This window comes from Canis lupus, chromosome 12, assembly GCF_011100685.1.
Source record: "Canis lupus familiaris isolate Mischka breed German Shepherd chromosome 12, alternate assembly UU_Cfam_GSD_1.0, whole genome shotgun sequence".
Taxonomy (NCBI): domain Eukaryota; kingdom Metazoa; phylum Chordata; class Mammalia; order Carnivora; family Canidae; genus Canis; species Canis lupus.
The window spans coordinates 2,239,577-2,263,902 of NC_049233.1; the positions used below are offsets into that span (position 1 = coordinate 2,239,577).

At 38.2% G+C, this 24,326-nt stretch overlaps 1 protein-coding gene and 1 pseudogene across 3 annotated transcripts; both read right to left on the reverse strand.

Moving 5' to 3' along the window:
• Nucleotides 1-1,205: 1,205 nt before the first annotated feature.
• BTNL2 (butyrophilin like 2) lies at nt 1,206-22,170 on the reverse strand. 3 transcript variants are annotated; one of them, XM_038553689.1, is made up of 10 exons: nt 21,865-22,170; nt 19,769-19,865; nt 18,806-18,889; nt 16,325-16,672; nt 14,395-14,676; nt 13,033-13,053; nt 8,411-8,758; nt 7,100-7,381; nt 6,324-6,419; nt 4,182-5,275 (listed from the first exon to the last, which is right to left on the reverse strand). In XM_038553689.1, the coding sequence occupies exons 3-10, from the start codon at nt 18,882-18,884 to the stop codon at nt 5,214-5,216; spliced, it is 1,518 nt and encodes a 505-aa protein (XP_038409617.1). In that variant the 5' UTR covers nt 18,885-18,889; nt 19,769-19,865; nt 21,865-22,170; the 3' UTR covers nt 4,182-5,213. The 3 variants fall into 3 exon arrangements, with proteins under 3 accessions (XP_038409618.1, XP_038409617.1, XP_038409616.1); XM_038553690.1 differs by lacking the exons at nt 4,182-5,275; nt 19,769-19,865 and adding an exon at nt 1,206-1,788; XM_038553688.1 differs by lacking the exon at nt 19,769-19,865.
• Nucleotides 1,221-1,481, reverse strand: LOC111098217 (annotated as a pseudogene).
• Nucleotides 22,171-24,326: the final 2,156 nt, after the last annotated feature.

The following is a 24,326-nucleotide window of genomic DNA, read 5'->3' on the forward strand; positions in this document are numbered from 1 at the left end:
ATGAGCTTTTAAATATCTCACCTGAAGAAACTAAATCCATATTTTGTTCTACAATGAGATTCCTTCACCTGTCATTCCTCCACTTTTTTTTTTTTTAGAAAAGTCAGCATAAACACTTTTATTGTAATTATAAAACTTGAAACACTTATATAGTGTGGGGAGGTGTGAGATAGACAGCAATAATTTCTCTCACCAAATAACTATACAGGACAGCAAAGAGGTGAGAGGGGGACAAAGAGCCAGAAAACTGAGCTCAGCAGGGAAAGCTGAACATCAAAAACCAGGAGATGCTAAAGCTGTGATGACCAGCATCATTTTCTCAAGACAACACTCAAGGATTTGTCATGATGGCTGGGCTTTCATTGGGTGTCTACAAATAGCACCTTCAATTTAAACTTTCAATTAAAGTTCTTAAAATTTGGGAAGTGAAGCTTGGATACCTATGAGATTATAAAAGTCTCCTAAATATCCATCAGAAAAAGCACAGAGTGGATAATAATAATAATAATAATAATAATAATAATAATGATGCATCAGGCTACAAGGAAGGCTTCAGAGGGTCCTGCTGGCCTGGGGACAGATACCTGTAGTATCCAACATCTCAGTGAGAATGATCTACTTTCAAAAGGCATAGGGTTTAAGGGGAGGCTGGGAACAGTCAGCGGAGGCAAAGCTTCTTCCCCTCTCCACTTCAGTTTCAAGTAGAGCTTTTAATTAGACCCAAGGACATCCCTCAACTTGGAGAATAATTTGCCCTCAACAGCACCTCAAATTTGCTATAACTTTGTTATGCAGCAGCAAAAATGTTTAATATATAATAGATAAAATTTCATCCAATAAAATAAAATATTCTTGCCTCCTCCCCTCCACCATCACCAATTTCTATCCTAAAGTTAACCCATTATTTGTGCTGTTAATACCTTACCAGTACTTAAGTGGAAACCTAGATCCAAAAGATTGAAACTGAACCTTCACCCCAAAACAAAAACAAAATAATATGATAAACTTAAGGTTTTGGCATATAGTTTAGTGTCGACACATAGAAAGGAGAAAGGGAAAGAGCAAAGCTGAGTGTCAGAACACATTGAGTCAGTGTCATGTTTATACAAAGAGTGTAGTGGAAAGTCAGGAAAACCTCCACAGGATTCATGCTTGTGTCTAGATGCATCAGATCCCTCCAGGCACAGCGAATGGGGAACTCAGGAAGCAGGCCATTCTTGTCATTCCAGTTTCAGAAGCTCTACGTCAAAGAGGAGAGTGGCATTTGGTGGGATGATGACTGGGTTCTTGGTGGCATCACACATAGATGTAGTCTGGGGATATAGTCAGTTTGGCTCTCTGACCCACACTCACGTGGGTAACCACTTCTTCCCAGCCTCAGATCACCTCCTGCTGCCTAACATAAACCTAAAGAGCTTGTTTCTGTTCTTGGAAGAATCAAATTTCTTTCCATCTTCAAATATCCTCAGGTAATGCACCATGTAGGTCTGACTGTGCTTGGGGAAGGTGAGCCCAACTCTGGGGAGATGGTCTCACCTGCACTCCCATGGTGCCATGGTGGCAGACACTGATCAGGCAGACTGACGATCAGGTGACCTGGGGGCGGCTCCTTGACTCTCAAATGTTGTTGTTGTTGTTAAGTAAGCTCTATGCCCACTGTGGGCCTGAAGTCAAGACTCAGAGATCAAGAGTCCCAGGCTTCTCCAACTGAGCCAGCCAGGTGCCCTTGCTCCTCCATTCATTTTAATGGATTTTGTTCTTCTAAGCTTCGAGACTGGAGATCAAAAGCTAGAGGTGGGCAATGAAATAAAATGTTAAGGTTGATGTTATATTGGAATCATAGTTGTAGAAATACCAGGGATAACATCATCCATCATATCCTTATCTCTAAGGATGGGTAAATCAACAAGCAATGAAGGGTCTCCAAGTAGCCCACAGTTCCTGACAAAGTAGTGACCATGAACTCACCACTTGACTCCATTAATTAAATATTTACTGCTGGACTGCTCTGGCAATCCCATTCTGAGTAAGCTCTATAAGGTAATAATAAGACATTCAAAAAACAAAGAGAAAGACTTTACTAGAATAAAGAACTATATTAGAGCAGGAATTATGCCTTGCTATGCATTTGATCTCTACAGTCCAGCACAGGGTATTCTAAAGATAAAATATTAAATAAATATCCTATTTATGAATCTATTCCTCTATTTCATAAATGTTTATTGATCAACTAATATATGTCACTCTTCTACTTTGTGATGATACACACACACAAAAATATCACTGCCCTAAAGGAACTTAATGTCTACTAACAATGAGGAAAAAGTTCTGCAGAGAGGTTAACAAATTTGGTCTCTGGTTTCCTCTAGTCCTTTCCTTTAAACTGAGCTGCATCCAATCTATACATCTCTTCTGAGAGTCACCATGCTTTGCATGACTGCAACCAGCTCCCTATGCATTAGGAGTGACAGGGAGCTGGATCTTTGATGGGCCAATCCAGTCACTCATCCATCAGGCATAGTGACTGCATCAGTGATTAGAGTGTCTTGATCAAGCCACCAACATTCTCCTTCCTCATGGTTTTTCTTTGTTTTATGATTTTATTTATTTACAGAGAGGCAGAGACATAGGCAGAGGGACAAGCAGGTTCCATGCAGGGAGCCCGATGTGGGATTCGATCCCGGGACTCCAGGATCACGCCCTGGGCCAAAGGCAGGCACCAAACCGCTGAGCCACCCAGGCACTCCCCTCCAAGGTTTTTCTAATTGACATTGGAACTGAGAAATTAAATTAATCCCCTATTTGGTGAGCTAAAGAAAAACATATTTCTTAATACATAGTGAAAGGATTTTACTGATAAACACAATTTTTTTTGAGACCTTCCTAGGGAAAACCTATATATTTACATATTGGGCCTACACAAGCACATAAAACTAACATGCAAAAAGTTAGACTGATCATGAAGGAAGACAAAAAAGAGGGGAGGTAGTTAACCTTCAGATTTTATCAAATAAAACATTTTTAGTTCATTAAATCAAAATAGAATAACATTAAAAATATTTTAAGAAAAAAATATTTTAAGGCAAAGTCAACACATTTACTAATAAATTTGACTTCAAAAATATAAAGGACATATAAGGGTATATTAATGTACCAAAAGTGGTAAATCATTTGTCAAACCTCACAGAATGTACACACAAAAAGTGAACCTTAATATGGACCCTATATAGAGATTATAGTTGAAAATAATGCATCAGTATTGGTTCATCTGTTGGAATAAATGTACCATACCAAGGCAAGGCATAAGTAGGAAATTATGGGGAGAGAGAGGAGGGATATGGAAATGCTCTGGATTTTTCACTAAATTTTTCAATAAACCCAAAACAGCTCCTAAAAAATAAAAATTGTTAATTTAAAAAGGAATAAAGTACAGTACATGGTACAACATGGATGAACCTTAAAAATATTAAGTTAAAAGAAAAGCCAGACACAGAAAATCCATATATTTTATGTTCTATTTATATGAAATAACTGGTATAAGTAAATTCATAGAGACAAAAAAATAGATTAATGGTTGCCAGGGTCAGGGGAGAAGAGAAAAATGGGTAGTGACTGCTTAATAGTTTGGAGTTTTCTTCTGGAGTAATATCCTGGAACTGGATGTTGATGATGGTTGCACACTATTGTGAAGATATATATACCACTGAATTGTATACTTTAAAATGATGGGTTTTATGTTATATATATTTCACTACTGAAAAAATTTAAAACTAAGTCAAAGAAACGTAGGAGAATATAGTTTCAAACATAAACATATGAGTTTAAAAAATAGGAAAAAAATTCAGTGAACCAAAAGAGACACTACAGGATGTGATAGATGAGTGATTTTCGAAGGACAGTAATGACTATCATGGCTACCTCCTAGAAAGCAGCAGTGTCATTAATAGGAATTCCTAATTCTCACTTCAGAAGATTTCAAGACTTTTCCAAGTCTTTCTTTTCCATATTCTTTCTTCTTCTACAGTTTCTCTCCTTTAATTTATTATGGCTTTAAAATATTTTTACTATGTGTTGTATTTATTGCTTATGCTTATTTATTTTATAATTATTAATTTTAATTGTGCACTTTTTTGCTCTAAAAATAAAATTGGCATCTTCATATACACAATACAAAATTTTCTCTTTTTTTCCAGTTTTATTGCAAAATAATTGACATATATCACTATATAAATTTAAGGTGTGCTGCATGATGGCTCAAGTTGCAAATATTGTGAATTGATTACCACAACAGATTTAGTTAACATCTATCATCTCATATAGATACAATGAAAAGAAATTAATTTTCTTCTTGGACTAGAATTTCTTTTTCCTTAATTTTTTTTTATTTAGGTCAACACACAATGTTACATTAGTTTCAGGTGTACAACATAGTAATTCGACAAGTCTAAACATTATATAGTGCTCACAAGTGTAGCTACCATCTGTCACCATATAACACTGTTATAATATTATTGACTATATTCCCTAAGCTGTATCTTTTATTCTTGTGGCTTATTCATTCCATAACTAGAAGCCTGTACATCCTGCTCCCCTTCACCCATTTTGCCCACACCCCTACTCCATCCCTTCTGGCTACCATCAATTTGTTCTCTGTATTTATAGTCTGATTCTGCTTTTTGTTTGTTTATTCATTTGTTTTGCTTTTATAGTCCACATATAAATAAAATAATATGGTATTTGTCTTGGAATATAATTTCTAAAAAAAATTTCCACTCCAAGTCTCCACTTTCTGAAAAAATCTGGCATAGGAATTCTACATTTCATATGATATTCAAGATTATATCTCAGTGATCAGATTTCCTCCTTCTATTCAGCTTTATTTTCTTTTACTCTTTTTTACCTGTATTTTTCACTTCCTCATACCCACTTGGAAAATTGTCAGCTTCATAAAGAAACCTATCAAACAGTCTAGGCCTAATTACATTTCCCATTGGATTTTCTAACCATATCAGGTTGTGATTAGTGGCAGGCTATCAGAGAGCTTGGGATAGGGTATTTCTCTGAAGGGATCAGTCTCTAGATCAGATTTGAAGCCAGAGTAACATTAAAGCATCTTGATTTGATAGCTGGATGATGGTGTGAGCCCATTCAAGCAGCTGGTAAAAGAAGAAGACTGGGACTTGGAATACAAGCTTTGTTTCCAGAATCCAAGGTTATTTTTTTCCCTTGGAGATGTTGCAAAATCTTCTGGGTGTAGGAAAGTTGTCAGGAGAACCTACATTAAGGATCAAAAAATGAAGATGTATAGAGTTTCAGAAAAGAAAAGTGTATACAGAACACTTGTTGGTCATGTTATAAAAGGAAAAGTGTCCAGAGACTAGTCAAGGAAGATTTTGACCCTTCTTAGAGCCATTTTTATGGAGAGGATGCATGGAGGAAAGGTAATGGCCCAGTACTGGTTTCTATAACAACTCATTGTCTGAATACATTCTCATATGACACAGGGATGACTCCCTCCCTCCTTATATAGTCCTTGGCAATGCCTGAGACCCATACAGTCTTGTCCCCAACCTCTATTTCTCAGTACCATCTCCCTGACATGAACCCTTCTTGGCCTGGCACATTGAGCAAGCTGTCAAATCTCTGTAGGATGTATGGCTACATGAATGTTCATGGGTCACATGCTTGTATCCCTCAGAAAAGATCAGTCCTGAGTGAGTGGTATTTAGATACAATGTCATATTTGCTGTAGAGAAAGAAAATCCATTCTGATAATAACCAATGTGGCGAGTATTTTAAATATATTCCATGATACCAACATCCAAACAAGCAAACCAAAGTTACAGTGACATAAGAAATTTGAAGTGAAGGAACTTTATAGGGCACACAAAACAACCTATCACACATAGAAGTTCTTCATCCACAGAGCAAGAATCCTCAATAAGCAAGTTACCATATTTTTAAAGATCTTAGTGAAATATTGATACCAACAGAATCTCAGTCGAGTCTCAACTCTCAGCCTTTAAAGAATGGATGGCTATGCTATTTTTTTCTTCTCCCTTAACTAGGTAACTTGGAAATGTTAACTGAGGGATCAAATTATTGTCTTTTAATCCTTTTGCTTCTATTATCACTGTAAATTCTGATATCATTCAGCACTGATCCTCTTTGAACGTAAGCCATGGACTCTCATGTTTCATTAATTGTTGAATGTTCACTGAATTCCTCTCCTATGTGACTGCTGAAAAGAGAAGTTAGGGAAAGTGCACAGCAAGGCTGCTCCTACAAAAGGTACTCCATACTTGACTATTTACCTGACTTACCTTTTTCACAGCTTTTTCTCTTGACCAGGCCCACAAGTGCAGCAAGAAGTAATACCAAAATAAGCACTATCTTCCATGAAAAATTCATCATGGGCTCTAAAATGGAAAACCCAGAATCCCATTAAGTCATGAAACTGGAAAAATTCCAAGATCGTTCTTTTTATCTAAGCAGCTCCTCAGTTAGAGAGGAGGGTGAGAAGTGGATCTCTCAAGAAGGAAGCTGATCTGTCCCTCCCTACTCTGCAAAAGCTGAGGAAAGACACAAGGTTTATGCTAGCTTTACCCTTTGCTCCTGTAAGAAATACACACACATACAAATACACACACATTTCTTTCCCTTCTCTTTTCCAATTATATCACCACCATCACTGGAATGACAAGAATAGCAAAAGGATAAAATTATTTAATCCACAAGCATGAAGATGGTATTAAGAAAAACAAGTTTCTAATCCTGAAGACAATTCACAATAAAGAAAAAAAAACCCAAAGTGATATTGGCTTCATATCAGAAGAAGAGAGTTTATCCTTACAGTGATGATAGAGTCAATTCTTAGAAGTTAGTGTATGTGCAACAATAAAACCTGAGGGCTTTAGTCAAGTCAAAGGAGGTCAGTAGGATCTCCAGGTGTCCTGATGATCAGTTTTGTAAGAGATAGCAGATGATTTTATCAGAGAGAAGAAAATAAAAATTTAAAAATAGTAGAGCAATAAAATAAGTTTGGGTTTGTCTTCATATATATTTCCCAAAGTTGAGAGAAACACATGGAATCACCAACCTGAGAGAGAAAAATTTGCCATTTTCTCCTCGTCAAGATGGGGGTTGCTAATGGTACAAGTTACATTCACAATAGAGCTATTCGTGACCAATAGAGATGTCTCCACATGGAATAGCCCATGGCTGCCTTCAGTCATAACCTCTGAAAATGCTGGTATTATCTTTCCTTCCATGTCCTTCCACTTTACATGGGGCTCTGGGAACCACCCTTCTGAACTGCATATCAGCTCTATTTCTCCATCCTTTTGTTCTTTTATGGTGATCTGCGGAGAAGAACCCAGACCTGCGGAGTGGAGATCAAGAACAAAACCTAGAGTGTCTAATAAGTGGTTATATAGTCAGTAACTTCACTGAGAAGAAAGAGGGGGATTCAAAGGCTTGGTTGAGAGAACAAAGCTTATAGGGGAATTAAACTCCACTTAGGGATGAGACTAGCTGGAGTTGTTTCTAGGTTTGTTATGCTCATTTATTTTTATTTTTATTTTTTTGTGTGTTCCTAAAGTCATCCTCAGAGTCAGAGGAACAATAAATTTTAAATCCAGTCTTTTCTGTATCTGAAAACAAAATAGTTTTGACCAAGACATGAATCACATGGATAGGATGAAAGAAAGTGAGTAAAAGAATATTCTCAAATATCCAGATTTTATAAATATGTGCATCCAGTGGCAAAAAATGATAGAGTCCATTTAACTTCTCAACATGTGCCCCTCTGGATATTTCATGAATATGTTTATGATTGAGACCCAAAATCAGTGGGAGAAACAAATCAATTATGCAAGATGTTGGCCTTATTTGCTAACCTTGAAAAGTCAACTCTTATTCACAAATATAAACGGGGGGGATTATGATGCAGGGAGCAATTTTGTCTTTCTTCTTCCATCCTGCCACTTCTGTTGATACTTATTATTTTTGCTTGTATGTGAATGCAGTCTAGTCTTCACATAACTATTCTACCTAGTAACTATATACATTGTCCAGAATTTTTTTTCATTGTCCAGAATTTTAAGAACACCCTGTGAAATAATGAGTTCTGTGTAAAGTTCGGGAGTAAAATTCTCAAATTTCACTAATTGTATGGTCATTTTACAGAGATCTGGGGGGAGTGTACAAGTTCTACACCCAGAGAATTAAATCTGGCCCATTTAAGCCCATTAAGTACTGAACTTTAAGTATGTACTACAGTTCCTATGCATATAAATTTGACAAGCGAATGGACATTCCAAAAATTTCAAGTGCCAGGGGAAATTTCCAAGAACTAGCATGTTAAAGCAGTAGGAAGAGAGGTTGAATCCAAAATATCTGGAATCCTTACCTACTACCTTTAGATCGAAACTGGCCTCCTGATAGACACCATCTTTTTCAAAAAGGCACCGGTACTGCCCATCATCTGACACTGTAGCATTGTGTATCTGCAGAGTCAGTCTCCCTTCCTCAGAGGCATCATTCACCAACACTGTCCTTCCTCTATATTCTGACATCTGCTCTTCAGTCACATGTTCCCCATCCGCATACACATAAACAGCAGGATAACGGTGTGATTGGATCCACCTCACCTCCATGCTTTGTGCATTAGTCTCAGGGGACAGATAACAGGTTAATTGTATGTCTTCTCCCACTCTGACAAGGATGGGCTGGGAAGGTCCAATCACTTTTAAGGAAGCTATGAGATACAATAGACAAAACACAATAAAGACACAACATGGAGTAAATAGTGTCATCAGTAAGAACATCTCCAGTGGGATTTAGACTCATGGGCATCCCGGGGAGCTGTGAGGCACCAGGTCATCTTGCAGAGAGAGGGAGGTTTCAGGGGAATCAGGATAGACCTTGTCCCTGAAAAAAGGAACTATTAATAGAACCCACACCTGCCTCTACCTATTTTATTCAGATTACAACCCAATAAAATAATTTTGCAGTTAATACTCCTAGAATAAAATTAACATTTTATCACTTCATATCTGTACGACCACCTTAAACTACTTCTCAATCTGTGTATACCTCAATTTCTTAAACTGTGAAATAAATATATTACCATCAAAATCATAAGATTGTTCTGAGTTAAACAAAATAATCTATATAAAACTTTTGGGTGACTATACAGTGTGAGTGAAGGCATGCAGACCATGAGACGTGAAGGCACAGAATCCAATCCCATTGCCTTGATAAAGAGAAGGGATGATGATGAGTTTCAGGTGGATTTTTAGTAATGAAATATGAAGAAACCTTCCCCTGGTTTGATTTTTATACCTTATAAGTCAGACCCAACTACCATATTTTAGTTCCCTGAAGTCCCACGTATGTGGAGCTCTCAACATACACCAGGTTCAATGTGCTTAGATTATTTTGAGAAACATTGTAAGAGCAAGAACTGGGGATGTTGCCAAAATACAAAACACAAAACAATAATGAATACATAAAAAGTCTAATACTCCCATTGTGAAAATTGGAGATTTTCCCTGATGTCTTTCCTGGACCCCAAACTATGTTACGCTTCCAGTTCATCAGTCTCTGGCCATGCTAGTTTTTCTCTGTTCTAAATTGAGAGTCATCCTTATCTATCAAATGATAAAAATGCTTTCACATAGGTTATGATAATTTCTAATAGGTATATGGGCATAAATTTGTATATTGTTACATGGGAGTCAATGACCAAAGAGAAAATGTAATTAGATAAAATCTGCTAGGTACTTCTTTAGAAAGAAAACTTACACAATATTAATTTTCAGATTATTCCCTTCTATTCTAGCTAAAATTTGACTCCCAACTATTTCCAGCATTTTGTTTGCTTTATCTTTCAATTTTACATAAAACAATATCTCCATTGCAAATGTATCCATTAAAATCTGAAGATGAAAGTAGGATTCAGAAAAAATTCAACTAGGGATTAGTCTGCTGCTATTTCTCCTTCCATATATTTTACAGTAAATTACTTAGTAAAATAGACAATTTCCTAATCTCCATCACCCATATAAGTAGATGCATTATAGATATATGAAACTTCTGTTATTTCAGAATTCAAGTAGAAAATAAAGTTTAAGGTACAGGAAAAAAATCATGCAACTCAATCTGCTAAAAATTGATATTCTACTAGAATACAAGCTCCTTGAGATAAGCTCTGAATAATCTTCTTTAGATACTTTTATCCATAGCCTTCCACACAGTTTGTGCTCACATTTATTGTTTTGTTTTATTTGGGGGGTATTATATGTATGTTACTGAAGTGCCCTGAATGTTACTGAAATATTCACTGAAAATTAAATCCTTTCTGGAGTGTGCAGTTTGCTGAATAATATACCAATTCTTTGAAACCTGATAATCTCATCATCATGTCATATAATCCACTTTCAAACAGCATATTCAATTAAGATGGCTCTCATTTCCTCAATATGCTATATTTTTATATTATATAATATATTAATTATATCATATCATATCATATCCAGAGTTTTAGAGCCTGACACTACATCAGAGATTAAATTAAACATGGAAGTTCCTCAAGAAGTTAAAAATAGAACTACTCTATGACTCAGCAATTGTGCTACTGAGTATTTACTCCAAAGATATAGATGTAGTGAAACTCTGGAACATCTACACCCCAATGTTCATAGCAGTAATGTCCACAATAGCCTAACCGTGGAAGGAGCCATAATGCCCTTCGACAGATGAATGGATAAAGAAGATGTGATACACACACACACACACACACACACACACACACACACTATGGAATATTACTCAGGCATCAGAAAGGATGAACACTTACCATTTGCTTTGACATAGATGGAACTGGAGAATATAATGTTGAGTGAAATAAGTTAATTGGAGAAAGACAATTATCATATGGTTTCACTCACACATGTAATATAAGAAATAGTGAAAGGGACTATAAGGGAAAGGAGGGAAACTAAGTGGGGAAAACTTAGAAAAGAAGATGAACCATGAATGAACCATGAGAGACTCTTAACTCTGAGAAACAAACTGAGGTTTGCTGAAGGGGCGGTGGGTGGCAAGATGAGGTAGCTAGGTGATGGGCATGAAGGAGGGCACATGATGAGATGAGCACTGGATGTTATATTTTGGCAAACTGAATTTAAATTAAGAAAATAAAAACAAAAAAATTAAAAAATAATTATTGTTAGAAAAAGAAATAATCTCTGAAAAGCATTTAGCATCACACCAGGCATATAATTAATATTTTTAAATTAGTCATTATTTTTATAATAAGATTATTTGATAGAGATGAGTGGGGGATGGGATAGGTGAGTGATAGGTATGTAGGAAGGCATTTTTTGTGATGAGCACTGGGTGTTGGATATAAGTGATGAATCACTGAATTCTACTCCAGAAATCAATATTGCACTGTATGTTAACTAATTAAAATTTAAATTTAAAAAGAGATTATTTGCCATAGTGGGACTTCTACAGCAAGCTTAGTCTGCCAGCAGCCACCTGCAGTGGGACCTTGTGTTTGAGTTCTAATTCATGGATTAACACAGTGGTATCTGTGAAGCTCCTGGTGTCCTCAATCAACAGCACTCAAAGCTCCTGAGGGCGCAGCCCTGTATCCCCCACCCAACAGGGAGCCAGGGGGAGCTCCATATTTTCATCATGTTTTACTGTGGTCCCAGAAGGTCAGCACCACTAGGAACAACACAACATCAGATTGTACTTAGCATGCTGGGTCTCCAATGGACCTGTCAAATTGGTTCAAATAACTCAGAGTGACTCTTCACCTAAAGTCTTCCTGAGGGACAGAGCCATGTGTCCACCTGCCCCAAACACTGGCTCGACATTCTGGTCTGTAACTAACAAGTTCTTCTGGTCAAGGTTTCTGTCTTATTATAAGCAGATGCTGCCCAGGCAACAGGGGATCTGACTTGGAAGGTACAGCTTACCAGGGTGCAGCTGTCCATGGATTGTGGAATTACCTTTGACCCTCCTGAGGCCCTTCTCTTTATCTTTATGGCCTAATGAGGTCGAAAGTGTCACACTAGAACTCTGGCAGAGATTGGGGTGTGTTTGCCATCCTGATTTTCCTCAAAACTTCCTACTTGGGCTGAAGAGTATGCTCAAGCTCACCTAATGTGCACATAGGTATATGCGCACACACACATTTCTGTAACCAGTGAGTGGAGGGAGAGCAGGAGATTAGTGGAAAACAAGTGATACAAGGTCATATGTATCTGGGCAGGAAACAGGCTGGTTATCATGGGCTGGGAGAAGAGGTCACAGAAAGGAGGAAGTGGTAAGGAGGCAAAGGAGAAACTGAAAGAGGCTCAGATATCAGTTGGTTACTTTTTAAACCACTTATCTTTACCTTAGGTACAGTAAAGTAATACTGCAGTCCAACTGTTAAGTGAAGAAAGAAAAAGAAAAACAGGAAAATGATTGATTGCCTCAGGCAGTGTTCCAGGCTACATCTGGGAAAGTTATGGCTCCCTCCCAGTAGTGATGAGGTTTGGATCCACTGGGGTGTGCAGAAACCACAGCAGGGCCAGAGGGTTGAGGTGACAGGTGGGGAACTCTAGTTACCATGATGACACTGCCTTCACACTAGAAAGATTTTAAAAGGGTTCCCAGAGTCCCACAGTCTGTTCTATACCATCCCTTACACACACAGGTAGCACCCTTTCCTCCAGCCAAATAAAGCAATGATTATGTCTGTGCCCTTTATAGGTGTCCATCTGAGGCTTACTGGGGTCCCCGTGAACACTTAGTCATGAAGTGCAAAGGTACCTGAGGGAGCCTGTGGAGGCCTGTGTTTTGTCAATCCCCTCTGATACTAACTGAACTTGACTTGGTAAAGTCATGCCTCAGTTTCTCTTCTGGATCACGAGTTGTCATGGTAGCTCCCACTGGCTTTGTCTGAGGTTATTGCTTCCCTTTGGGGCAAGCAGGGTCTCCTCTATACTAGCACATCCAATATCTACTTACCTAGCTCATTCTGGAATTTCTCTGGAAAAAAAAAACAAGAATAATATATTAAGGAATTTGATCTAAGGGAAAGGAGAGAAAATATTTAAAAAGAAAAAAGTTCTAAATTTTATTGATAAGCTCAATTCATAAAAAAATTTTTTTAAGATTTTATTTATTTATTCATGAGAGACACAGAGGCAGAGACAGGCAGAGGGAGAAGCAGGCTCCCTGTGGGCAGCCCGATACAAGAATCAATCCCAGGACCCCAGGATCACGACCTGAGCCAACAGCAGAGGCTCAATCACTGAGCCACCCAGGTGCCCCCATAAAGAAGAAATTAAACACAGAAAAATATTCCTTCCCATGGATCACCTAGTGATCCAGCTGTTTTTCCTTTTATTTCCAATAAAAGCCTCTCAGTTCTATTACCCCACCATAGTTTATTTCTGCTGATATTGAACATATTGATATTTAATATCTTGTCAAACTGATACATATTCTTATAAGTGCATAAAAGCTATAAAAATATATGGACATAGGTAATTATCACCTATAATTCCAAATTGAAAGATAAAACACATATAAAGCATTTATATAATATATATTCAGCTGCTTTTAACATTCACATATGATGTTTTCTTTAAATTATTTAATATATCCATTTATATAAGTAAGAATAACTAAATCTCTATATCTAAATATAGAAGATATACCAAAAGTCTTAGTGCAGTTTTAAGTTATTTAAAGCCATTATTCCTTATGTGATTGGAAATGTTTATAGATAGATACATAGGTGGGTAGATAGGTAATAGATAGATGTAATCTTTATATAAATAGTCCGTCATGAGGATTTTTTCAACCATTAAAATCATTTGAAAATAGCATGTTTCATCAATGCTATAATTTATAGTCACATAAGATACTTAACACTCCACTATTGTATTGTGCCTTTTTAACTGTTGTTTTATTGCTATTTATAAATGAGGCTATAAGTAAGATACTATTATTTAATAGCTGTCTCCATCTCTGATTATCTTCACATGACAGGTTCTTAAAAGTAATTGGCACAATGTGGTACAGGAAAGCATTTTAATTGAAAGAATATAGTTTTATTCTCTTTATCATGTAATGTATATGTGAGTAAAGAAAATTAATTCAGAAAGAAGAAAAGGTGGAATTTGAAAATAACTAAACAAATTAATAATCACTATTTAATAAAAATATAGTATATATTCCAGTCATAAATAGTTTATACTTTTTAATACATATTACTAAATTTTAGATATTTTCCTTGATAAAAAAATATTAGGTGCTATGGAACTGTCCTTTGAGACTTTCCTGCTAATCTGAATACACTGGTCCTAGAGACAGAGCTCTGACCTGGAATGGAGATGACTGAGCTCTTCTTCTCATTGAGGATGGGGTTGTGGATGAGACAGGACACATTCTCCACAGAGTCATTCCTGACCACAAGAGTGGCTTCCACATAGAACAGGCCATTTTCATATTGGATTAAATGCTCAGAAGCAGCCAGCAACTTCTCTCCTGTGATATCTTCCCAATAAACCTGAGGTTCTGGGAACCAGCCTTTTGCAGTGCACACAAGTTGGATTCTACTTTCAACAGGTGCCTCCATGTGGATGTAAGGGGCAGACCCCAGACCTGTATAGGAAAGACACAGCCCTGAGGCCTGGAGACCATGGAAGCACAAATCACGGAAACCAAGATCCCAGTAAAATCGCTCATAGGGAGAGGGTAGGAGTTCATGGGTCCAGGGAACAAGTCATCCAAAAGTCTTCTTCCCATTCAAATTGGATTTCATATACACTTTGCTTGTTCCCCATTCTGGATCTTTAAACTTTAGCATATGAGCAGTATTTTTCTTCAGATCCAGACAGGAGGAGAATAAGAGAAAGGGACATAATGACATTTTGCTTATGTCACTAGAACTGCCAACAAAGATGTGTTATAAATTTATTCATTGAACTTTCCCATGCTACAAACTCTGTGTGGCATTTTAGATGATATCTTGACTCTGATTAATTAGAATGTTTACTATAAAGCTAGAAATCATCTCAATGGGGATTACTCTTCACTTTTTTCTGTTGGTGGTTGTGATCTTAGGGAGCAAGCAGATAACCTGGGCATGTAGATGCCCTTGAGGAGCCTTGGTTTCTAAGTATTCCTTACAATCAATGGGAAAATGTTCTTGAGAAATCCTAGTTTTATGTAATCATGAAATTCTTTCCTTATTCAAAATCGCTCTCAAACCCAAACAAAGGGACTATATTTCCCATAGATGATAACTCTATCACTTGCTGAGGGAAAGAGACTCACTCCCTTCATCTACAGCCTTAGAAAATGTGTGGTTTATTTTCAAAGGTTCCTGATAGTGAACAGCTGCTTTCCTCTCTCCACACCTCAGAAATACATAGATTCTTCCATCCATCTTCAATCACCTAGAACATAACAATAATAATCATGGGTGTTAAGAAAAAATGGTGTTAGGAAGCAGCCTCAGTCTGAGTCAGAGATGGTAATATCTCTAGAGAACTATTTCCCTGAGAAGATAAATAGATTTGCCTGTTTTTCTCTTTAGCATGTGGGGGAATTATTCTTGCCAGGGAATTATTCTTGCCATATAATTATTTACTTTTCAGATACGTGTTTTTCCCCTAGGACAAATAGTTTTGTAAGTCATCCCCTTTTTCTTAACTGTTTCCCACTTTGCTAATACAAAAACATCAGACGAAAGCCCGTCATTCACAGTGGGGATGTCCAATTGCATCTCAATAAAAACATAAAGTTCTTAACCTCTTTGTTCCCAGCATTAGCTTTCTAACCGGGAGCATTCCACAAAGAAAGACAATTTTCCCATTTAGTTACTGCATATTGGAGGGTGGGTAGATAACAATGCATTCCATTGAGATATGGTTGCTGGGCAGTTAGCTAGACTCACTCACTCTATGATTGACCTGCCCTAACACACCAGCCTGATACAGCACAAATTTGTGCCTCAGTAAAATTGCTAATGACCAGATGTCATGGATTGCAATTAGTGGTCAAGAATAGTCAGAATAGTCAATACTGTGTAAGTTAAATTCGAGAAGATTGTTTATAAGTGAGCTTGCTTTGAAGACTTCAGAATCACTTGCCTTCAAAGGAATCAGGACAGAGGACTGGTCATTAGGAATTACCTGGAGGATTGAAAGGGAATTTTTCAACTTATTTTTCAGTTCATTGCCATAAGCTTACCATAAATTAATATACTTCTCCCTCCAAGACTCTATGTCTTTTCCAAGATATTCACCTGTAACTTTAAGCTGCAAGCTTGTTTCTTGACAATAGTTATTCTCTTGGATACAGCACCAGTATTCCCCATTATCGGATGGCTGGATATTGTTTATCTTCAGAGTCACTTTTCCCTCAAGAATGCCATCCTTTATCACCTCTACCCGGCCTCTGTACTCCTCCATCTGCATCTCGGTCACATCAGCTCCATCCCAGTGTGCAAACACAGGTGTGCTGGGCTCTGAGCGGTACCAGGTCACCTTCATGTGCATTGCGGTCCTCTTGGGGAGGAGCTGACAGGTTAGTAGGGCATCTTCCCCAATCCTGGCCAGGATAGGATGTGTAGGACCAATCACTCTCCAGTTTTCTACAAAACAGAGTGAAAAAGAGGTACCAGAAAATGCCAATTGGAAGATTAATATGCTTGCTTTGGGATGTCCAATCTATCAAAATGGAGGCATCTGGAGGAGGGAGGGCTTTATTTTCAGTGATTTAGAGAAATCTAGCACAATGCTTTGCACATTTGGCTGTTAAAAAGACAATTTCGTGTGCTGAAAATAGCATGCAGTTCAAAAATTTGAGTGTTAGTGCTAAATCTGTCACCAGCTGTGTGATTTGGGGGGACAAACCCATTATTTTCAGTGAGGTCTGAGATTTGGAATCTCAATTTCTTCATCTTTAAGGTACCAAAGCCACCATCTCTGGGTTGTTTTTATTTTCAAAGAAGTTAATGTGTAAATTGATTTTTTTACATTGAGAACTTTGTTCGTGTTTTATATTTTATAGTAATTTATTTTATAATTAATGATTTCACTTTATATTGTTAGTGACTGATTTCATAATCATTTTTCCTAAAATAAATTTGTTCGATTTTTCAGCTTTTCAGGAGTAAAGTTCTAGTTAAGAAACTGGGATTATTTTTTAACTTAAAAAGATTTTTGGGTCCGGGGCGACAGAACTTCCATCCTGGAATCATGGCCCAGTTCATCCCGTAACCTCGCTGAGAAGCCTCCGGTGCTGGTGAATGCTGCTGTGACTTACTCGAAGCCTGGATTGGCCACATTTTGGCACTATGCCAGGGTTGAGCTGGTTCCTCCAACCCCTGCTGAGATCCCTACAGCTATTCAGAGCTTGAAAAAAATAGTCAAGAGTGCTCAAACTGGTAGCTTCAAACAGCTCACAGTTAAGGAAGCTCTGCTGAATGGTTTGGTGGCCACCGAGGTGTGGATGTGGTTTTATGTCAGTGAGATCATAGGCAGGTGTGGATCATTGGCTATAATGTTTGAAGACCAATCTTTAACATCTCTTTCTATGTGGCTTATTATTTGAGTGTTCTTGGACCATGTGTGATCAGACTGGTATTTGAATAAAATAAGATAAGGTATAAAAACCAAAAAGATTTTTGGTCTGGAACAGGCAAGACTCCAGTTACTGGAGCTTTATATGTACAATGCTGTTTTTGCGAAGATTTTTTTGTGATGGATTAAAGACAGCAGTTTGTCTAGAGAATCTGTGCCTTTTAATAAAATTTTTGGTCATGTTTGACCTTTTTGTCATTATCTGCAAATCGAAAGGATATTTAATAATCCAGGTGTTATGATGTTTAATAATCTCATAAGTCATATATATTATATTCTTTCTCTTCCTAAAATGCTCCAGGGCCACTTGCACTTGCTCTGCCACATCCAATCATCCCAAGAAGGAACTTCAACTTGCTCCCTTGCTGATAATATCAAACTGATGTTGGTCAACAGCTCAGTATAGAACTTACGGGAGGCCCGCTTGCATTCTTCATTTATAGAATCTAAATACGAAGCTAAATCTGAAGCTAATCCATCTGATTAACTTCTTTTACAGGTTAGGAAATTGATTTATACAGAGGGCTGGACAGCCTCCTGCCACATTACATAGCTTCTGGCAGCCCTCAGTCTGGAGCCTGCGCTTCTGGTCCCCTGTCCACTGTTTTTTCCACTTCTGCTTTGCTGTACTTTTCTGGGGACTCTGATATTTCCCTCTGACACTGAATTTTCATAATCTTTTTATAAGGTACAATTCAGCCAGTGAGATTTCCAAGAAATGGAAATTTCTAATTTCTTGTTTCCAAGTATTTTTATGCTGCTTAATTGATGGTAAGAAGCAGCCATTTTTCTTGTTCCCAAAGTGCTGTCCTGCATGGAGACAGAAAAATAGATGAATAACTTAATGTGTTCTAAATACTACTTCATGTGCAGCCTCATTTAATTCTAAAGCCTGTCCTAGCCTATAAGACATAGGTATGTTGTTATTCTTATTGCAAAGATGAGGAAACTAAGGCAGAAGGCACTCAAGTAACTTTTCAAAGGTAACACAGCTGGAAGTTGAGGACCCTCTGGAACACAGATGCTTTGGTTCTTGGACACTCAGTCCAATATTGTCCTATCCCTTTTGATCTGGAACTCTGCATGTGGACTGTATTGCTGGGGCATCGGGGTATACAGTAAAGAGAAGACCGGCATTCTACCTGGCTGTCTCATGGTGAGCAGCACAAGGAAGAAAGAGGCAACTGCACCTGACAGACTGTATCCTGGAAAATCCACCATTCTCCCTGCAAAAAACACAAGAGAAAAATATGAGTACACCCAAATGAGGCTATAATGGAGCAAGCTCACTTTGTGGTTTTCAACAGCTACATAACCACAATGAGGAATCAACAACATCAGCGCCTCCACAGTCAAACAAGGAATGGATTTGGTTCAATTTCTCTATGGTTACGGATCATTTCTGACTGCTTACTTAGTAAGCGCTGTGAAGTACACTAAGTACTTACTTAGTGTGTTGTACTTTAAACTATTTTTTAGGCCTCTTTAAACTATTTTTTAGGCCTGAGGGAAGATTTCTGATTGAAATGAAAAGCCCTCCTGAGTTAAAGTGACAACAATATTTATTTGTTTTTAAAAACTTTCTAAGGTCCATTTATTCTGAGCAGGCAGAAATTATAGGGTAGGATTCAGATATTTTTTCTTGCCCTCCTCCCAGCCCCTCCTGCAAAGTTCTTCATCACTACCCTCTCCTAGATGTACAGGAAAGAGCAAGAAGGCTCTGCATCCTCACTCTTCCACCAGGAAGCCATCGCTAGTGCCTTGGGAGAGGCCAAGGTCTGGGGTTCACCTTGGAAAGGGAAAGAAAGAGTGATGGAAATGGTACTACAGTAAGATACCTCCAAGGAGACCACCCTCAATGGCCTTTCAGTGTCGTCTTGAAACACATAGGAATGAGTAAAAGAAATAGCCCAACTGCAGAGATTGGCAAACCCAACATGTTCATTACATCAGCATTATAAAAATATTTCCACACAGCTAAAAAGTTTTAAGACTACCAGGACAAAAATCACATGCCAGCTTTAATTTCGAAAACTGAGAAATGCAGAGTGAAAGAAGCCTAAGACTCAATCCATCTGAGTGTCGAGGATCTTACTGTCTCTCACCAACTAGAAGGACTTGTTCAGGAGCTGATGATTGCTTCTCTTTCCCCAGAAGCTAATGCCAGTAAGATTCCAGAGGGCAGGGGAAAAGCAACAGTCACTGAAATAGAGTATAAACCAAGTGATTCAGGAGATTATTTATAACTGTTTTTAAAATGCATGTTTTCATCTAAAATAGCTCTAGGGAAACTGATACAAGCCCAGTCACAACACCTAGATCTCAAAGGCCGTTCAAATATCATTATGAGGGCAGCCCAGGTGGTGCAGCGGTTTAGCGCCACCTGCAGCCCAGGCTGTGATCGTGGGAACTAGGATCGAGTCCCATGTCGGGCTCCCTGCATGGAACCTGCTTCTCCCTCTGCCTGTGTCTCTGCCTCTCTCTCTTTCTCTCTCTCTCTCTCTGTCTCTGTCTCTATGAATAAATAAATAAAATATTTTTAAAAACCCACAAATATCAATATGAAAATAGGACTGAGCGTTAGGAGACAGCATAGACAGCCTGTAGCTCACCACTGGATACATATCAGTCACTTCCCCTCCGAATGAAGGGGATTGCCAATGCCTCCTCTTGTGAAAAGCAGAAACCTTTCGTTCCACCAGGTAAGAGCAAATAAAGCCTGCAAACTTCATCCCAAGCACCACTACTCAGTCGTGTGAACTAAGAAGGACGCACATTTGCTACAAACTGGTTTATAGATAAATGTGTTCCTTTAGGTCTTTCAAGTTAAAACAGGGGGAAACCTACAAATGTAACTTGGAAAAAAAATTGCTCAAATTAGCAAAGCATTTGAAGAAAGTTGTGAAAATGCATCTTAACCTTCATTGGTGCTCAGAGACAAATTCATGAGCAAGCGTAAACGGGGGGGAATAACTGCCTTCGACTAGGGTTCTGAATGGGAAAATTGATAGTCTTGCCCTTGGAGGATCTTTAGCAATTTCTGCAGAAGTTTTTGGTGGTCATAACTGGGGTAAGAGGGCATTCAGTGTGCTGCTAAATATCCTACAATTCACAGAAAAGCCCTTAGATCAAAGAATTATCCAGCCCAAAGTGTCAATAATGCCAAGGAATAACACTGCCATAGATCATAAATCTATGATGAAAACTTTTGGCAGATTTTTTGTAAATAAACAACTGGACTTACACTGCAAACTTTAAATTAAAACATTTTCATTACAAGGCTTTTGACATTTCTATTTTACTATTTGAATATAGGCTGAGAATCAGAATATGGTAAAGTTGGGTATTGTCAAGAAATGTGATCTAATATGTATATATATCATTGAATGTTCAAAAACCCATGTTTCATTTAATTTTCTGAATAAAGTCTAATGTTAAGATGGAATGGTGAGTGATAAGTGGTAGCATGTGTTGAGGTGAATAACAATTCTGAATTCCAAGGTCACTGTTACAATTACTACCAAATAAACTTACAAATTACTATATGTCATGGGTCATTAGAGGTGGGGTTTTTTTTCCAGTAAAAAACCTCAAATGTTAAATACTCAAAATGCCAAGTGACCACAGTAATAACCTGGTGAGAATAAATTTATTAAGTTCACAAAATTTGAAGTTTATATATCTGTATTAATTTTAAAAATAGATATAATTGATTATATGTTAACACATTTTTATAGAGAGAAAGCAAAGTAAAATAAGAATTCTGGAAGACAGGTGACTTTGTGTTTACTTCTGTGACCTGAGAATCTCCTTTTATTTTCTTGAAACTCTCCTTTCCCTCCTCTCATCCCTAACATTTTCTCAGCTGTATCATCACCACATGACACACAAGTGAGGCCCAGAGACACAAGCACAACAACATGCATGACAAATGAATAACATGAGCCTACTTTTCTGAGTTGTAATCTAGTGCCCTCACCCCTCCCACTGCACAGCAATACTATAAGGATCACATAAGCTATGGCAGACTTTGAAAAACATGGAGTGGGGTACAAGTATCTGATGAAAGTTGGAAGGTATAATGGCAAGTAGCAGAGTTTCCTGTGGGGGCTGACTGTCCACATGCTCCACTTCCTCATCTTAGTAGACTTCCCCAATTTCCCATGGTCATCAGCTGCCAGGGACTCATCAAGCCACTCACGTGTCTCTTCTCTCCTTCAGGATGAAACCAGAAGCTGCTGGGTCTTCTCAGTGGGTCTCAGGTGTACCCTTCATCCATGCAGAAGGTGTCCAAAAGCAGGTCAGGGTCCTGAGGGTGCTGACTGGCGTGAGAACTGAGAGACAGCCAGATGGTGTGGAGGTAGCCCCCAGTGACCCCTGGCTTTGGGTGAAGGGAGACTGTGCTGTGTCACCTAAACTAGCACAAACCTAGTCCTGGAGGCCCACCCTGAACATGAGATTCCAAAAAGAATAGCGTGTTCACCTCCTACTGGCTGTAATCCTCAGAAAAGTGAAACTCCGACAAGTGGACTTTGGGTTTCGTTATGAGTTCTTCAGGCTTGCAGATGAGATTGTGACATTAACACTCCTCACCAGGCCCAGAAAGCCAGGGCACTAACACTGGGCCCAATTTGACAACTAGTCTGTGCCATCTCCAACTGGCCCTCACACAGCACCTAGTAGTGGTGGTCTGTCCTCAACCTTTTCTCCACCTCCCACACATCAAGGGTCCCCCCACCTACTGTCGAGTTTGCTTCTGAATGCAGTTTGCTAGGGATTAGAGTTAAAAGCAAGACTGAAAAGCAAATGCCCCATCTCTGCTTTTACTGGTGAGAAAACAGGCTAAAGAAAGGAATTACCCTCCCCAACATCATGGCACCCAGCTAAGGTCTCATATGTGCAAGTTTATTGCTCTTTTTATCTTGATTCTCTATCCCTCTTTGCTGAGTCAGATATTGACTCTGAGATACTAAGAAAACTTAATAAGCTTATCAACCAGATGTTTGGGCACAAAAATAATAATGATTAAAACTACAGGCACACTTTCTTTTTTTTTTTTTTTTTTTTTTTTTTGGCATGTGTCTTTGTTTAGGTTAGATTTTCCCTTAAATTTCCCTTAAGTCAATTTTCTTGAATCAGAGTGCAAGTCTCCCTGGGTTCCGCAGAGATGTTCTCAGGGATTCAAGAGTTCTCCAGAATAATTTAAAATTTAATGTTAGATGTTCATTTCAATATAAAATATAAGCATTTGTGATATTATAATGTGATATGGTTTGAGTTTATTTTTTTTCCTGAAGTGTCTTCACTTCACAATCTGAATGATAAGCCCATATTTGGGCACCTAACTTGAAGTTGCTATTCTTAATGTAAGATTTTTTTCCCTTCATCTTTCAATGTAGGTGAAGACCCTTCCCACTGTGGAGAAAGAGGATTTTGAAGAGGAGAGAAAAATAATTAAACATTGTTGAGGATCTCCTGACTCTCTCTCTCAGGTAGATGGGGCAAGTGCTCCACTTTACTTCTGATTCCTAGAATGGCTGCAGTGCCACATACTTCCTCTCCCACAATAACATGAAGGCAGCAAAGGAAAGTCACCCAACGTAAGAAGAGGTGGACCTTGTAAGGCTCAAATGCTGGAGGGAAAGTTTGCAACCCAAAATGCTGGTGTGGAATGATACAGCAAGAGGATGTTGTGAAAAGAACATCAGCACCAATGTGGGAAGGACAGTGACCACTAGGAGGCAAGATGTTACCAAGGCGTATAGTGGGAGTCAGTGGTGGAAATATGAGGACAGCCTTCCACAGCAACCCTGCATCATCCCTACCTTAGAAATAACCCTAGGCAGAGGGATGTTTTTAAATTATTAATTGTTATGAATGCCACTGACTTTCCTCAGCAATTACTAGCTTAATTCCTCTGCCAAAAGGCATTATAGCGCTTGACATAAAAATTAGGATCAGTAATAGGAAAATACAGAAAATTTTTTACACTTAACTTTGTGGTGTGAAACTATTCTACCCATTGCACATATTCCATATCATTTCAATTATATAGGATGCTGGAATTCTCCCAGAAATCTTTAGTACCTACCTTTGCATTTTATTTATGGTCAGTCACAGTAGTAGCAACTGCCCACTTAAGGAAGCTCATTTAAATTTTTGTACATCTCTTCTCAAAAAGCCCTTACATATACTTTCTCAAGGTCTTCCAGTTTGGAAATAAGAACTCTGTCCTGAATTATGCTATGAATTACAGGTGTCCGGTTTTTTGTAGGGACATGTTGACACGTGGGAGAAAAAGGCAGGAGATGCTGCGGAGACCAGGCAGGCCGAACAAGGATCTGAGAGAAGACAGAACAGAAGGGAAGAAGAATCATGTATCTACTAGATACATGGTCACTAGAGGGCAGCAGAGACACGCTCACCATTTGGCCTTCACTGGCTTTTCCCCAAGACTTGATTCACTATTTCCTCCTCCAAATACTGCTATCATGCATGACACATTCATGACTCCCTCAGACAGTATGACAAAAGGAATCTTGAGCTTAGGATATCTGAGATTTTAATTCTAGTTTTGCTATGAATTTAGGTAAACTTTACTTTGAATAAGTTTATTTGTAGGGCTTTAATTTCCTTAGCTTTAAAATAAGGATAAGGCTAATA